We start from the raw sequence: 16,146 nt of genomic DNA, 5'->3' as shown, positions 1-16,146 counted from the left end.
GAGAGAGAGAGAGAGAGAGAGAGAGAGAGAGAGAGAGAGAGAGAGAGACGGACATCAGAGTCAGAGTGCTGAAAAAATCTGTGGAAATTTCAAGGTAGGTGGAAATCTGGTGGATAAATGGGTTTTTGAACTGTTAAGTCAGTGTTTTTTAAATTGTGTTTTTGACATTTGGAGTTCTTTCTTTAAAACCTGGGAATTATCAGTGTTTTGGAAGAAAGTTTGTATTTCTGCTATATATGTTTTATGTTCTTTCTTGTGACCTTATTTTAATGAGCACGTTTTTCAATCGAATGGTTTTGTTCTCTGAAAATTGTTGTAAGTTATGCTCCAGTTTAGTCATAAGGTGAGTCATGTACTGTACTCGTGACCAGTTTTTCGCTCATTTTGATTAAAATGCTTTGTAACCTTTTGGAGGTTCCACAGTCTCCCTCCCCAGGCAGTGTAACCAGTTCCATTATGAATGATTATCAGGTAAGTTCAGTTTCATAGCAAAAGACAATATTTCCATTGTTTCCATATATTTTCTCTACTTATTTTGAACAGTTTACTCCTTATTTCACACCACTGATCACCATATCCTCTAATGTGAAATGATTGATTTTTTTGAGTAAATCCAGATCACCTTGTGTTATCCATAGAATCTGTTTTTATTCCTTAAATCTATTTCAGGCAAATGGTCCCACCTATGACAACGTAGGTTTCCAGCATGAGGAAAGGAGACCCCCTCCTAGTGCCCCACAGCAGGGTATATACCCTTACCTCCCACAAGTGACCCCCAGCTACGTTGCTGTGTCTCCCAAAACCATCAACACCCACCACACCGTGACACCTGGAACGTCGCATGACACGGGACGAAAGACAGGTGCAAAAAACAGATGACTCATGTTGTGTCACGAGCCTTTTGTAAAGCAATACCGCGTAGAATACAAAGGTGGTTCCAATCAGTCAGAAGGCAAATATCCAGAACAAAAGCATCCCATTTAATGATTAACTTATTTGTATTCATACTTTAGAAACAGAAAGTCTGCCTTACTTAAAGCTTGACTATATAACATATTCTTTCTTTTAAATATGAAAGGTTGAATTCATGAGCAAAAAAACAAACTGCTGCAGCCTTACGAACACAGCTAAAATAGGTGATGTGAGAAATATCATTGCTATGTAAAGTAAGAGTGACTTTTCTAATTGTATCACTCTTCCCTGGTTGTGACGTTGTGCTCTATTATTGTGCTGCTGTTTTATAATGGACAGAACTATTATTCCATAACCACAGTGTCTGTGGTTTAGAAAAAGTCACATGGTCCAACATTAAACCAATGAGACTCTAGTTACTGAGATATACTGTATATAAAATGAATTACCTCACAAAGATCATTCTGTTAGAAAACAAATAATTAGAGCGATATTTTAAATACCCATTATGGCCATGTTTCAAGCACTTTATCATCACATTGGTGACTAATTTATCGTGCATTTAAATGATTGTGATGGGGAAGGCAGCGGAACCTTATGGTTCACTGTTTAAACAAAATAAAAGTTCACTCAATAGAATGCATGTTTCTGCAAGGTGTGTCTTCAGCTCCCCTCCCAAGTCACTGGGCCGGTCAAGAGGGGTGAGGAGTCAGCAGTCAACGACTCAAGAAAACACACAATAGGTTTTTCAAAAAGTATCAATCACCACAACCACGAGAGGTCCTTGAGCAAACAGTCATAAATATGCAAAGGAAATATTAGTCTGATCGGTCCAGTAGTAGACGGACAGTAGTAGCCATGGACGGACAGACAGATACACACACTCATGGCCAAACGCATGATCTCCCCGCAGGCCTCCCCAGCTTTGCTGAAATTTTCAATGGACCCTCTCCTTGACTGGGAAAACAATTCCAACCCCCTACCATGTCTGCTTTATGTAAATGGAACAATCATTTTTACATAATCCACTAAAGTTTGCATTCAAAATGATGGCGACCATAGAATAGTTATAAGATTAAATATAGTATTGATCTAGGATGAGAAAAACATCAAAGACAAAACCCTGCTCTTCCAAAATGATGCTGTAGCCTCTCTTCAGTTTGTTATTAGGCTGCTATGATTACTTCTCTTTTAATCATCTTCTTATACTCTTTATGAAGGTGTTATAATTTTGAAACATAAAGACATTTATGGAAAGTTATAGGACAATACGGTAGATTTAAAAGAAAGCAATTTAGCATCGACACAAAGCCCTCCAAGTTGTAGTCATATCATTTATATTCTCCATAAACATTAAGCAGCTAGAAGAAGCTTCACTCAGTTAGTTTTGTGTTAGAGACTTAAACTGTGTTTCAGATCTACAGTACCTTTAGTTTTAGTATCTGCTAAGACCTGTTTGCATGTGTGACATTATTCAAATCTTGTGGAGCATACAATTCGTATATTTCTTTTACTTAATCAGTGTCATCCCAAAACTTTTGTTTGTCTTGCGTTGCAGGAACAAAGAAATGTCGGGTGAAATATATCCTGTGTCCATCCCTGTCTGTGCTTCTCATCTTGGCAATTGTCGGCGTCTTGCTCTGGTACTTCTGTAAGTTCATTCGAAGATCTTTGTAGCCGCATAAAATGTTTTTTGTCATCGCATGAGTTTGATTTCCTGTGTGCTGTTGCATGTGTGCTGTACGCTGTACATGTGTGTTTGCAGTGTACTACCAGTGTTTAATGGGGAAGTCGTGTGGAACTGGTAGGAAGTGTTTGAGCCCCTCCCAGTGGTGCGACGGTGTAAGGGACTGTCCTCACGGAGAGGATGAATCTCAGTGCTGTGAGACGTTAACATCAGCACCTAAACATGCATAAGTAATTCAGTCAGTCAACGTGATGGCGGCTAAAAAGCGTTGTCCGGTCTGCTTCACAGTTCGCCTCCACGGGACCCACTTCATGCTGGAGGGTTACTCATCAGACAGGCAGACGTGGATGCCGGTGTGTGCTGAAAACTGGAACAACAACTACGGGAGGGCTGTGTGTGAGCAGATGGGGTACAAGAGGTGCTGATGGCCTTCTTCACCACTGTTCACTGCTGCACAACACACACTGCATGACATTTTGCAATAATTTGCTGCTGGTATCATAGAATTTCCATGCTAAAATATCAAGCACTCATTGTTTTCCTCATAATATATTCTTGTCAGAAAGTAAAAGCCACTGAAACTATTTGTCGACTGTCTGTGTCACAATGAAGCTAATAATTACCGTTGAAAAACAAAATGATTTTAAGAATAGCAGCAACCTAAAGCAAAGAGGCCAACATATTATGTTTTAAGGAGCACTTGAAGTCCATGTGAGGAACTTTGAACTGCTACTGAAACAATCAGTTTGATACTGATGACTCTATATGACCCACATAAGTAAACAAGACCATCAGAGAGAAGATTGGCTATTTCTATTCTTTGTGCTTGTCATCGGTCGGATTCCTTGCAAAATCAGACAAAATCATGAAGGTTCACCAGAAAACTCCTTCAGCTCAGACTCCAGCGGGGCCTCCGGCAGCTCCTTGATCTGTAGTCGGAGCTGCGGCAGGAGGAGGAGAGCTCAGCGCCCGGCAGCAGCAGCTCCTCCTCCGGCCAGGAGCAGAGATTCCCCTTGCTGCTCTGCAGGTCCCCGCTGGGAGCCGGCACTACGCTGCTGGAGACCCAGGCCGTATTGCTGGGCCCGCTGGAGGGAAGGGAGGCACAGCAGAATGTCAGACCCTACTGCATGCAATAAAATTAGAGATTCAAAATAAAAATAAAAGTTCCTCTTGGTAATTTTAAAGAAAGTGCCTTAACTGATTTAGTAAAAAAATGAAAACATTGTGCAGATTAACATATTTTTTATAGCTGCAGTCTGGGAGGAACCTCTGTCATATCAACAACGCATGACTTGACTGACTGAACTTTTTCAGTGTGTTCATCTTCCTTCGCTGATCACACATTTGTCCATCCCACAGGCAGGATTATGTGTCCTCCACCAAAACCAGTGCAGGTTCTTTGGCCTCAAAGGGATACATGAGGATGAAGCCTGGAAGTAACCATGGATCTAATATACAGTCCCAGCTCTCATACAGGTACAACACCCCGCTTATCACTGCATATTTACCCTACACAGTATGAACTGAATCAGTCTTACTCCACACGGTGGAAATGTAGAACTCCTAAATAAGTGTCGATTTTCTTTGTCTTGAATATCAATTTCTGTCATCCTTTCCTTTGCAGCCTCCTTTGCTTCGACACAGCAGTCAAGCTTCAATGTATTGGTAAAGTATTGCTTTACTTCAGACATAACTACAGCACTGAAATATGTAGGAATTTAGATGACAAGAGCAAAGTTCTGAAAATGGGATTATCCATCCAGACAGTGGTACTTCCTCTGGATAAAGGGACCAAATATCTAAGAGATCAGCACTGTTTTTTTGTTAAATCAAGCTTCTCCCCCCCCCCCTCAGAATGCGGAGTAAGTTCAGCGGCCCCCAGTGCTCGCATTGTGGGTGGTACGCCGGCAGCCAAAGGGGCCTGGCCGTGGCAGGTCAGTCTCCAGATCAACCGTCAACACATTTGCGGAGGCTCCATCATCAGCCCTTATTGGATCCTCTCGGCTGCACACTGCTTCCAAACGTGAGTGCCTAGTCTTTATTTAAAGTCCCTTTATACTATTTGCATTTCGTTGTTAATATTTTTTATTTTTTACTGTCTTGCGATAGACATTCAGAAAATACTTTTCCCTATCTCTGACTGTTTTTGACCTCTTGGCAGGTACTCTCATCCCGGACTGTGGAGGGTTCAGTCAGGTGACGTGAGCTTGCGTCAGATGATCTTCAGCACTGGCAAAACAGTTAACAAAATTATCAGTCATGAAAAGTTTGACACGGAAACTAACGACAATGACATTGCTCTCCTGAAGCTCGATGTGCCTCTTGAAATCACAAGTGAGTATTTGCAAGCCAAAGTTATGTTTCACCATTTGAAAAATAATTTCTTCATTAGTAACGGCAAAAATTGAAGACATGTTTATTGTCTCAGGAACGGTGAAGCCAGTGTGTCTCCCCAACACTGGCATGGACCTCTCTGCTGGACGTCAAGCCTGGATCACAGGATGGGGAGCACTGCGCTCATATGGTCTATATATTTTCCAACTTCCCATGACTAGTTTTCTGAACTTTTCATTCCTCCTCTCTAGATTTGTCCAAAATGCCTCAGGGCCCCCTTTTTTTAAGGCTGAAAGTCCAAGTAAGGGAACAGTGCTTTTTCAATTCTTGACTGAGCTAACTGTATGTGTTACTCATTCATATTTCTCAGGACCAACCCCGGACGAACTAAATCAGGCCCAGGTGACCATCTACAGCAGAGAGACCTGTACCACCGCTCAGGTGTTGAATGGAAAAATCACTGAGACCATGATCTGTGCCGGCAAGCTGCAGGGAGGAGTCGATACATGCCAGGTTAGTCTGAGTTCGTTCTCTCTGTCACTTCAACACACACAAACACACTGACCTGAGATGTGGTCTCCTGCAGGGTGACAGTGGAGGGCCCCTGGTGGTCAAGGAGGGAGATGTATGGTGGCTGGCAGGGGACACTAGCTGGGGGATCGGATGTGCTTTGAGGAACAAGCCAGGAGTCTACGGCAATGTCACCTACTTTATCAACTGGATATATGAACAAATGCAGGTACGGTATGTTTACGCAATGGAGATGTAATTCTCTGTATTCTGTACAAATGTGATTAGAATTGCTCAAATGCATTGTTGCTTTTGAGGAATTAACTTGACTTAGCACCTCGCGGTTGCTCCGCCCAACCAGTCAAGTTGCATCTTACATCCGCATCCGTCCAAAATCCATTCATCATTTTATACTTTGAGACATGTGTAGGAAATCATCATAATCAACATGCATTCTTGAGTTATGGCCACAAATGTGTTATGTGAGGTCACAAACCTCCAAATTCGAATCAGTTCATCCTTGAGTCCAGGTGGATGTTTGTGTGCAAGATGTGATGAAATTCCCCCAGATATTAGATATTACATTCACGAGAACAGAACAGATTTGAGGTCACAATGACCTTTGACCTCTAACATCAAATCAATTCATCCCAGGTGTGAACGTTCGGGTTTGAAAAGTGAAGCCGATGCAGAAGTGCCTTAAACTTGCATTCTCTCTACTGGCCATAGTTTCAAGTCTTCTTCAATACAGCATGATGTTCATTTAGTACATTATGGTCCATTTAGAGTCAAACAGACCATAAAGCAGGGGATACTTTAGGGCGGGGCTACATTGTGATTGACAATGGGTCTGGGAGTTAGCTGTGTTTTGCGTCTTAGAACTTTCACAGAGTATTTTAAGTAAGAGTAAGTTAATTGTAACCTTTCGGTCACCGAAGAATGTCTTATCAAGCGTACAGTTGAACTTAGCTCCACCCTCTCGTGTCACTTCTGGTTGTAAAAAAGCAAGATTGCGACAGCCAAATAAACAAGATGGCGACGGCAAAAACGCTGAACTAGAGGCTTCAAAACGGTAGACCACAAACTAAGATAGATATCCCTTTCACATGAATGGACCGGACGGACAACCCAAACACTTATTATGCCTCTCAAAAGACTAATAATGACTAATTATTCTTGTCAACAAGTTCATTTTTAATCCTATATATTTTTGTATCTACACAGAATGATTGAGCGAGTTCTCAGTGAACCCGAAGAGGAACCTCTTTCATTAATCAGCGGTACTTCCTCTGTCACACACCTTGCACTTTAAATCTGAAGCTACGAGGGAACTTATTGATCAGGAAGATTTTCGTAAAACAAAACCAAAAGGCTGTACAAACAAAATTGTATCATTTCATTATTTTTATACACTTATTAGTACAGATTGAATGTTTGTATTTGAATAAAAATCAAGCTATTTATTTGTTGTAATAAAAGTAAGTTTGCACAAAGGGCAGAGTTTCTATGTGACATAGTGTGACAAATGTCCTGTAGACAGAGATAGTTGAACACACTCAACACTACTACACACATCCACATCTCCCTCTGCAAGATGGTTCAAAAAATACTTCACCTTTGACATGAATATTTGTATTTCATCGTGTGTTACCTTGAGCTCTTGAAGAATTGTTTTCTCCCACGCCTCCACAGTGAACGGAGAATCCAAAAACGGAGTAATTCTTTGATGAATTGAAGTCAATTTAACTATAAAACTATAAAAAAGTGCACATGCGTTTTCACCATTATAGTCACGTACCCCATTACCATGCTAGAGAAAGTGTTTTAAATAGTAAGATTGTGGCAAGATTGGTCGTCCGGCAACAGCAAGGTCGGCGGTTCGATCCTTGGCTGCTACGAGTACCTGTGCCGAAGTGTCCCTGAGCAAGACACCGAACTCCAACCGCTGCTCAGCAGCCCACTGCTCCCAATAAGCTAGGGATGGGTTCAATGCAGAGGTTTCATTTCATGTATATGTACAATGTATAAGATGACAATGATAACATTTCATTTCATGTTTTTTACTGTGCCGTCTGCATGAAGAGGACTGCTGAGGAAGAACAAACTCTCACACTCAGTCTTTGAACATAGTCATGGCAGATGTAATTGACTTATTGTCTGTGTCATATTTACAACTTACTGACATGGGTGTGCCTTGTGCTTCACTACAACAATACTCACAGATACAGTAAGCCACTGTGTCATTGACAATAAACACTAAGGCATGCATGAGTCCGCACTATCACTGTCTCCATGTGATGTTTCATTAAAAGTTATCTGCGGACACTCTTTAGACAGGATTATCCTCAAACTATTTCCTCATTCCGTTTTAAGTAATGCCCTATATGTCAACTATGTCTTTTTTTTATTTTGTGTGACAACTGTAGGTCGTACCGAGCTCTAAATCCAAACCTTTGAGTTCAGTCACAGTTCGTGGCTCCTAAATATTTTGCATTTATTCTTTAAAATGCAGCTGAAGATGTGCTTTCAGACCTTTGCTTACTTTATTTTCCATGTTTTAAATCATGCTGTGTTTCTTTTTCTATCTCATTGCTCTTTATCTCTTTATTATTGTGAAACCCGGTCGTGACGTCGTTTCTAGAGAGGTGCTATTTGAGTCTGGTTATACTTTACTAGAGAATGTGATTCACGGGATGTTTACGATCAGCTCCAGGAACCTTGGAGGAATAAAGGTTATATAAACGTACCCACAGAAATCAAACAGAGAAGGTTCTGGCATCTTGCCACATCCTGTTTAACTATGTAGCTTTAAATGCTGTCTCTGCCTGGCTGAAAATAAGCCCGACATTCTATCATTTAGATCTAGTTAAGTAAATAAATGAAAGTTCAATTTGATCAAGACAGATAGTTAACATTTAGGCCACTTCATTTATTTCATACATCCTTTGCCGATAGTGATGATGGCATATCTTTTAATGTCACTGTCCTCCCTCCATAGCCTCCAGTGACGGTAACATTTGTCTTATATTTGTAACTATGAATGTTATCTGCAAACAGGAAGCTTTATGTTCACCCAGTAGCACCGAGGGTTAAAAATATCTCACAAAACACAGTATCATTATAGATGTCTGGTGTTTTTGTTTATTGAATTCAACACCAAACCATTCAAGTTGTAAAAGCGGTGTTCAGATGGTGACAGCTTCATGAGTGTGTGATGAGCTTCCAAACCCACCGGCACGGAGGAAGCAGAGAATGACGGCTTCTCAAGGGGAGAAGAAGGCCAGCAGGAATAGGCGGCCGATGGCACGCTCACATCCACAGCCTAATTTCGGTGAGTCAGACCAGGGATGGACTGACCTCTGTCGTCCTATGCTCATTGTTGACCCACTGCCTCTTCAGAAAGGGTTTGGAGTCTTGATGCAAGAGGGGCACTGACGGTGGTTCAGTGGTCTGCTGTGATGCTGGAGCTTCCTGGGATTATTTGCACTCGCAGATGCCCCCAAAATGTCAAAGACACAGCAAGAAACCTGCCCAATGGAACAGAGAAACATGTGATGGATCATTTTGGACATACAATGTTTTCATTGATGCACTTATATATTAATTATGAACTTACTTTTGTCTCTTATAGCCATCTACACCATAAGAATGATGTGTTGTATACATACAAGTATATCTGAGTAAGTAAGATGAACACTCTTAATAATCATATTTATTAATGTATAAAATATAACTATTAAATAACATAAATAACTTACCTCTGCTATCTAATTAAAAAATGTAATCTTTGAATGAATGAATAAATAAGCAAATAAGCTTTAAACAGAAGAACATAATAGTAGACAATTGGAAGAATAACAAAAGAGCCAAGGGTATATTGCATAATAAAAATTGAAAGCAGTTTCAACAATTGCTCAACATCCCTCAGAAAACAGCGAAATATGGTTTTGTATTGTTAAATTTACATTTATGAATCTTTTTTCATCATTGTCATTTATCATTTATTATGAAAAGAACATTTGTCTTCTTTTCTTGGGTTTACATCCTATACTTTATGGTTTACATGCATCATATACTTTATGGTTGAGCTCTCAGGGCCACCGTAGTCTCCAACGGTAGTACCAGTAAATCGCCAGCAGACGTCGCTGTCGCCATGTGGCCTCAGGATGTAAACAGGGTGGACTGCCTGACTGACTTCAAGGAGTGAGAAAGCTTTGGTGCGCGCGATCTAACCAAACTGAAGACGTGAGCAGGTGAGGAAAGGCCGGAAATGCCGCTATGGTCAAACTAAAACACCACGTTTACACTTGTAGGTGAGCTTGCTGCTGACTTTAATTGCCTGCTGTGTTATACAATTGTTTCTTGCTTTACCTCTGTTGCTGTATGTCATTATCATGTGCTTTTTTTGGCAAACGTATTGAGCATGAATAATAAGCTAGTAAACCAGCACGAGCCTGTCCTCGCAGGTGTTGTGGTAATGTTAGTCTGCCATTGTGGAGGAAACCTAGCTAGCTGTTATCAGTTATAAGCAGTTTCATTGTCTATTCATTGAAAAACTATAATGTGGTGTTGGAGCATAACGTTAACTAAGTAATTAAATTTACTTAAGTAATGTTCTTCATTACAATTGTCAGGGATACTTGAGTATTTTTACTCCAGCAAATTTTGGAGGCAAATATTTTACATTTTACCTTGTAACATTAGTTTGACAGGTTAGTTAATTACTAGTTAACTTGCAGATTTACAGTAGGTTAATAATACAAAATAACAATCAATTAGTTATGATGTATTATTATTGGTTAAGCTACCCAGCAGTCAATTAGGTAAGCAAAAATGGTCTTTACCAACTGCAACATGAACACATGAATGCATCAATAATTATAATACATTGATTTCATATATGATTCTGAAATGGGCCATTCTGCATAACAAGTGCTTTTACTTTCAGTACCTTCTTAGAATGTTTTGATAATGACTTTTTACTTAAGATCAGTGAGCATACAGACATGACAAACACTCAATTATGCGGCCTTTAGTTGAATTGGGAGCAGTATTGTAGTGTGTGCATTATTGATTACTGGCAATAATTCCAAAAGTCTTGGATTGGTTTGTCCTCTCAGACGAGCTCGGTGCCGACACAGCGGAAGGAGCTCAGGGTGTCTCCAGGGTCACAGCACAGTCTGTTTAAATGCAAGACTTTTACTTGTAATAGAGTATTTTCACACTGCAGTAGTGCTGCTTCTACTGAAGTAACAGATCTGAGTACTTCTCCCACTGCGAGCTGATTGGACCTCTGCTCGGGGGAGTCACTGAGCTCCCCAATGTCAACATATCGCTTGCTTGATTTACTAACTAGAACACCTCCTGTAAATGGAACTGGGCCAAAGCTGTGTAGTAGTGATGAATGTTATTCCACCTCAAGAGGTGCAGCTGGAGAGTGAGGGCGATGTCAGTAAAGCACATTTTGTACATGCCTCCATTGTCCTGAGACATGGTGAAATCAAGCAATTTGGTGAAAACACCTTCTCAAGCTGTGCATGAGATAGACACAGAAAAAGCATCAACTATCAAACTGAAACTTGGTTTTCACATTTTGCATCAATTTAACATGTGGCACAAAATGAAAGCTGTGTGACTTGAATCTTTGCATCTCGACATGTTTAGACGGGCCAGCCAAGAGGAAGATCCAGGCAGTGGTCCATCCAGAGGAGACAGACCCAAGATCAGCGTCAGTGACCGGAAGGGATCTTGGAGCGGTTGCAGGATGAAGCAAGGGGTGAGCCAGGTACCTGTACTTTATGTATAGTTGTAGTGGATTATATATTCTTTTGTCCGGCCACAAGTATTGAACAAATACTTGTGGCCGGATAATATCTTTATTGTGATTAGCAAGAAGCTAACAACAGTCTGAGGCCAATGTTTTCATCTGTTTTATTGAGTTCAGTTTCAGTTTTAGCCAGCCCGCTTTGGTCTAGACTGAAATAACCAGACAACTTGGATTGCTAAGTAAATGATGATTTAAAAACCTACAAAAGGATTACAAACTAAAGAAGACGCTTGGTCTCTAGACAAACTTCAAACACATCCAAAACTAAAAGGGATCCGCAGAATAAAGGAGCATCATGCACACATGCATGCTGAGAGCTCAGATAACTTTAGTGGTGAGGAGGTATAGAACTGTAAGCTTTAACCCAGCTTCAAACTAGACATGAACCACTCCATGAGGAGGGGCAATCACTGTATCCTGAACCACCCAGTACACACATGCAGAGGGAGAGACATAGATTTGATATAGATTGGAAAACAATCGGGTATTAGTACAGTAGAGTCAATTCCTAATGTTTTGTCACACTCGAGTGCAGGTCAGGACGGACTTGAGTTTCTGTAACTGACAATTTATGGCCTGTATATACAGTACATTCTAACTCGGTGGTTCCTAACCCGGGGTCCGGGACCCCCTTAGGCGGGCGCCAAAGATCACAGGGGGTGCACCGGGATTCGTCTAAAATGAAACAGCTGGGCTAAAAGTAAAAAATAGTGGGAACCACAGTTCTAACTGGTAGCGTACACCTTCATTTATAGGACGCCATTACAACTTTTAGAAAAGCAAAAAAGTAGCCAGTGTCATATGGACATGAAGTGCCGTTTAGAAGTAATACCATCTGCAAAGTCAGTATGTGAAGTCTTACAGGCAGAGTAGTTCATCCATTACTGAGTGGTGTAAAATGGGGAGCGTCTCCATCTCGTTTCCATGCGTTTATTGAGAGAGTGTGATCAAGTGTTGTTATTTATTGGACAGGTTGTCAGTTGGTACCAGTTGTCAGCAGGTGTCAGTGTTGCTATGCATACAGCATGTTTGCATGGGGAGAAACGGGAAAGTCTAGCTCTATCTAATCAGACAATGATAATGTCAGCGTCCGAAGTGAACACAGAGGGATCTACTTTGTGGCAAAGCTGCGACCTGCACGAGCTCCAGCGCTTTGGTATTTGTCTGATCTTGAAGACCGGCTTCTCTGTCTGTCTGCTAATTATGTGCTGGAGCAAAGGTGGGAGGAGCTCCATTTAAAAGAAGCAGCACAGAGAGAGATGTTGCCATTTTGTTGGAAACTGTGACTTAAAAGTTGAGCTGAGAGTAGGACGGCAGCTATTGATTGTCTTAGTAATTGAGTATTTTTACCGGGTATTCCATCAATTAATTGAGTAGTAGAATAAAAAATATTTTTCCTTAGTAAGAAAATAATACAAAACAACTTTTTAGAAAAATCTTGATTTGCATACAATAATATTATCCATTAAAAACTGAACCAATATAGTGCATTTAATTGTATTACATTCTGTGTTTCAATGCTCCATTCAAATCATAAGGAAATGGATAATTGTATTTTTATTTAAATATTTGCTTTTACTAAAACACATTTTGTCATGAGTAGTTTCATTATATATTATAAGCTGCTTGGTGTTGGGTAGTGAAACAGGTCATAATTGCCCTTCTAATATCTATAAAACGTCTCCTTCAAACAACTGAATTTATTCAGATTTCTCACCAACAAGATGACATTTGAAGACATCGTGATCAGGTATTAATGAGTTTCTGGAGGGGGTTCCTGCCCTAGCTGAGAGCAGACGCTGCGTCTCTTTGTGGGTGCATCGTCACTGGTTGGTAATTTGCTGATTCGGTCGATGAGGGTGCACTAAATACTTGGAGGAAATTCCAACGATTAAAGAATATCGATTGCGTGCCATCTTTCTGTATACTTTTAGATCAACATGTACAGCCGTACTGTTGGTTGCTGTTTTATCATAGTTTTTACATTAGTGTTATTATTATGCACATGTAAATGAAGCCTATAGATACAACTTATTGATTGTCTTCAATCAGATAATAAAACATACAGTTATCAGCTCAATGATGATATATGAGGCAATGTGTCATGGTAGGTGTTTAATTGCTGGATGCCATGTTGAGAGGTTTCCACAGTAAAATATGAGCTTTTCAAGTCTGCATATTGTTGTTAGTTATATGAATAACTATCTCACTGAGCCAGTGCACTGTAAGATGATAACTAATGCACATCTGGCACCATGTGCTGGTGAGAAGTTAGCATGACAGGTTCAGTTACAAACTTTATGACGCCAACGATGAGGGGCCATCAGCGTCACAGTTTGAAAACCTCAGACATAAAAAAAAAAGTCAGTTTACTAGTGTTGTTATTTATTTATATTTGTTTGTATCTATTTGTAATATCACTGTCTTAGCCTGGTGCAAATGATTGGGGTTGTCACCTGTTTTCAAGAGTTATATTGTACGGGCTTCATTTCATCAAATGTATTGATGGTTATTAATAACTAAACATTTTCAGTCTCAAGATGATGTTGTGACATTTGCGAGTCAACTGACTACGTTAACGTTTCCCATGTGAATAAATGACATTAAAAGCATCTCAATTGTTAATTAATCACATAACTTTTATTCAATTCTGTTTTATATTTCTAGAATGTTTTGAATTATTATTATTATTACTTTAATTTTTGTTCTGTGATTCCGTAACCAATTAATCAATAAGTCCACAATTGATAAAAAAATAAATCTATAAATTACTTTTGCAAAAATACACTGAGTACTACTTAATGGATGATGTATTCGGCTGTTTGTCTTTCTCTTATGCTAGGCTTTCTCTTTTTCAAATGTTCCGTCCTTTCTCAGCTCCTCTCCTCTCCTCTAGTCTCCTCTCCTTGTCCTCTCCTCTCCTCTCGCCCCCTCCCCTCCCCTCCTCTTTGATCTCTCTCCATCAGCTTGCCTGTTTAATCGCTGCTCATGGAGGTTGGCTCACTAAATGGCAGATGCTCAAACCCAAAGCCTGCATCTGCTACCTGTTTGTACCAATTAACAGGCCTGTGATACCGCGCTGACACCTCTTCAATGGGTTAACAGATGCCACAATTAGCCAGTCATTTGAATAGCTGCCTGCTTAGCGAGAGGACCCTTGGTGCATCATCTCCAACTGTGGGGACCGCCTTTCATCTATTTGCCTTTTTCTTGCTGCCTCGCAAATGAGGCACGGAGAGGCCGGGGAACCCCGGTGTGTTGAGCAAACAGTCTTTTCACCAGATCTTCAAATTAGCTCTCCAGACTCACTGTTGCAGCTAAAGGGGTAGCTTCAGAGTTGCATGGCAAAACGCACTGCAGACATGAAAGGGCAGGTGCCCAGTGGTCCTGCATGTGATCACATTTGGCTCTCATCAGGCGTGCTGGGCTTCTGTGTGTGAGAACAGGTTCTGTAAATTGTTCTTGGTACCCAGCTCAGGAGATGATACTAAATCTGTGTTCCAGGAAGCTTCACGCAGAGCTGCTGTAGCAGTCCTCTTGATCGGTGACATTACTTCTGTAACATTTCTCTGTTTTTATGACCTCATGTCATGCTTACTAAAGAGTAGTACGTTCTAAAGCACAAGATCAGGTCTTCTCAAGCATTGCTTGCTTCTGACACACTTCTCACTGAAACCTTTGTGGTTTTTCATATACAGTGGTTTGTGAAAAAGAAGCAAACTCAAAGCCTGCGCAGGTCCTTGATTGTTTATGATGTAGTTGTTTTGTTTGTTTACAGTTGCAGACTGGTTGATTGGTAGCAGAGAGCAGGGTGTCAGTAATGTGGGCGGCAAATAGACATGAAACAATAAAGAAGCTGAGAGTGGTCCAGTGATAATGACATCCATTATGGTGGCGCCCTTTTAGAACCATAGATGTAGAAATGATGAAAGTAAAACATGACCAGGCTGATTTTTCTTCCCTACAGATAAAAGTGAGCCTTTTGACACTGTAGGCAAAGTCTGGCTGCTGCCTCATGTGTATCTGTGAATTATGAAACACCTTGAGCCTGGCACATAAAACGGTAGTTTTGGGAAAAAAACACAACTTAATAATCACAACTGTCGTTAATGATATTTTATAGTTATATATATTTTGTTTGCATATTGTGATTTGTAAGTGATTTAATCATTTTTAGATTGGTTAAAGATCATCTCTAGAAATGCTTTAAGAGCAGCTTTCCCTCTTCAGCAGATAAACATGAAATCAGTGAAAAAATTAAGCGCAGTGTGCAAGACAACATCAAGTAACAACACGTACCCATGGTTTAGAGTGGAGCGAGACTGCAATGAGTGTTCACAGTAATGTAAAGGTTTACATTGTGACATTGATTGATAAACAAGAACATTCCAAATGATGAGCATTAAAGTGAAAAGTTTAAAATAACTTTAGCTCTATTTATATTTTATTGGATCAGTGTCTCAAGTTGAGAGGCTTTAATAAGAATATCAGGAAGTGATGTGGTCAGCTAAAACTCAGAGGACCCCCTCATGCCCTGTGTCTTGTTTCTGTAAAACATTGTCCTCATATTTCATATGTATGAACAGAATCCTCCAACTTTGAATCACGTCTATTTTTCATAAAAGCCCACACACACATTTTAGCCACTGATCTCTTGAACTGTCAAATATGAGTATCTTCACATGTGATCACAACAGTTACACTTCTCAAAATGAATTATATGTATATGTATATATATGTGTGTGTATGTATGTATATATGTATATATATATATATGTATGTGTATATGTATATGTGTATATGTATGTGTGTATATGTATATATATGTATGTGTATATATGTATATATATATATATATATATATATGTATGTGTAT

General features: G+C 40.0%; 1 protein-coding gene across 4 annotated transcripts in view; it reads left to right on the top strand.

Annotated features, from left to right (window-relative positions):
* The window catches only part of tmprss2 (transmembrane serine protease 2), an 8,267-nt gene extending 543 nt beyond the window's left edge, over positions 1-7,724 (top strand). Inside the window, exons 1-14 of one of the 4 annotated variants that reach the window (XM_031856873.1) lie at positions 19-94; positions 415-471; positions 670-862; positions 2,471-2,563; positions 2,678-2,794; positions 2,888-3,017; positions 3,959-4,075; positions 4,224-4,264; positions 4,454-4,622; positions 4,761-4,933; positions 5,028-5,123; positions 5,304-5,446; positions 5,520-5,672; positions 6,668-7,724. In XM_031856873.1, coding sequence (XP_031712733.1) covers positions 457-471; positions 670-862; positions 2,471-2,563; positions 2,678-2,794; positions 2,888-3,017; positions 3,959-4,075; positions 4,224-4,264; positions 4,454-4,622; positions 4,761-4,933; positions 5,028-5,123; positions 5,304-5,446; positions 5,520-5,672; positions 6,668-6,676 — 1,449 coding nt within the window. In that variant the 5' untranslated portion in view covers positions 19-94; positions 415-456 and the 3' untranslated portion in view covers positions 6,677-7,724. The other 3 variants (XM_031856874.1, XM_031856872.1, XM_031856871.1) reach the window with 3 other exon arrangements.
* The last annotated feature ends 8,422 nt before the right edge of the window (positions 7,725-16,146 follow it).

This window comes from Anarrhichthys ocellatus, unplaced genomic scaffold, assembly GCF_004355925.1.
Source record: "Anarrhichthys ocellatus isolate YVR2014 unplaced genomic scaffold, GSC_Weel_1.0 scaffold18, whole genome shotgun sequence".
Lineage (NCBI taxonomy): Eukaryota > Metazoa > Chordata > Actinopteri > Perciformes > Anarhichadidae > Anarrhichthys > Anarrhichthys ocellatus.
The sequence above is the reverse complement of the archived record's forward strand: the minus strand, read 5'-3'. Positions and strand labels throughout refer to the sequence as shown.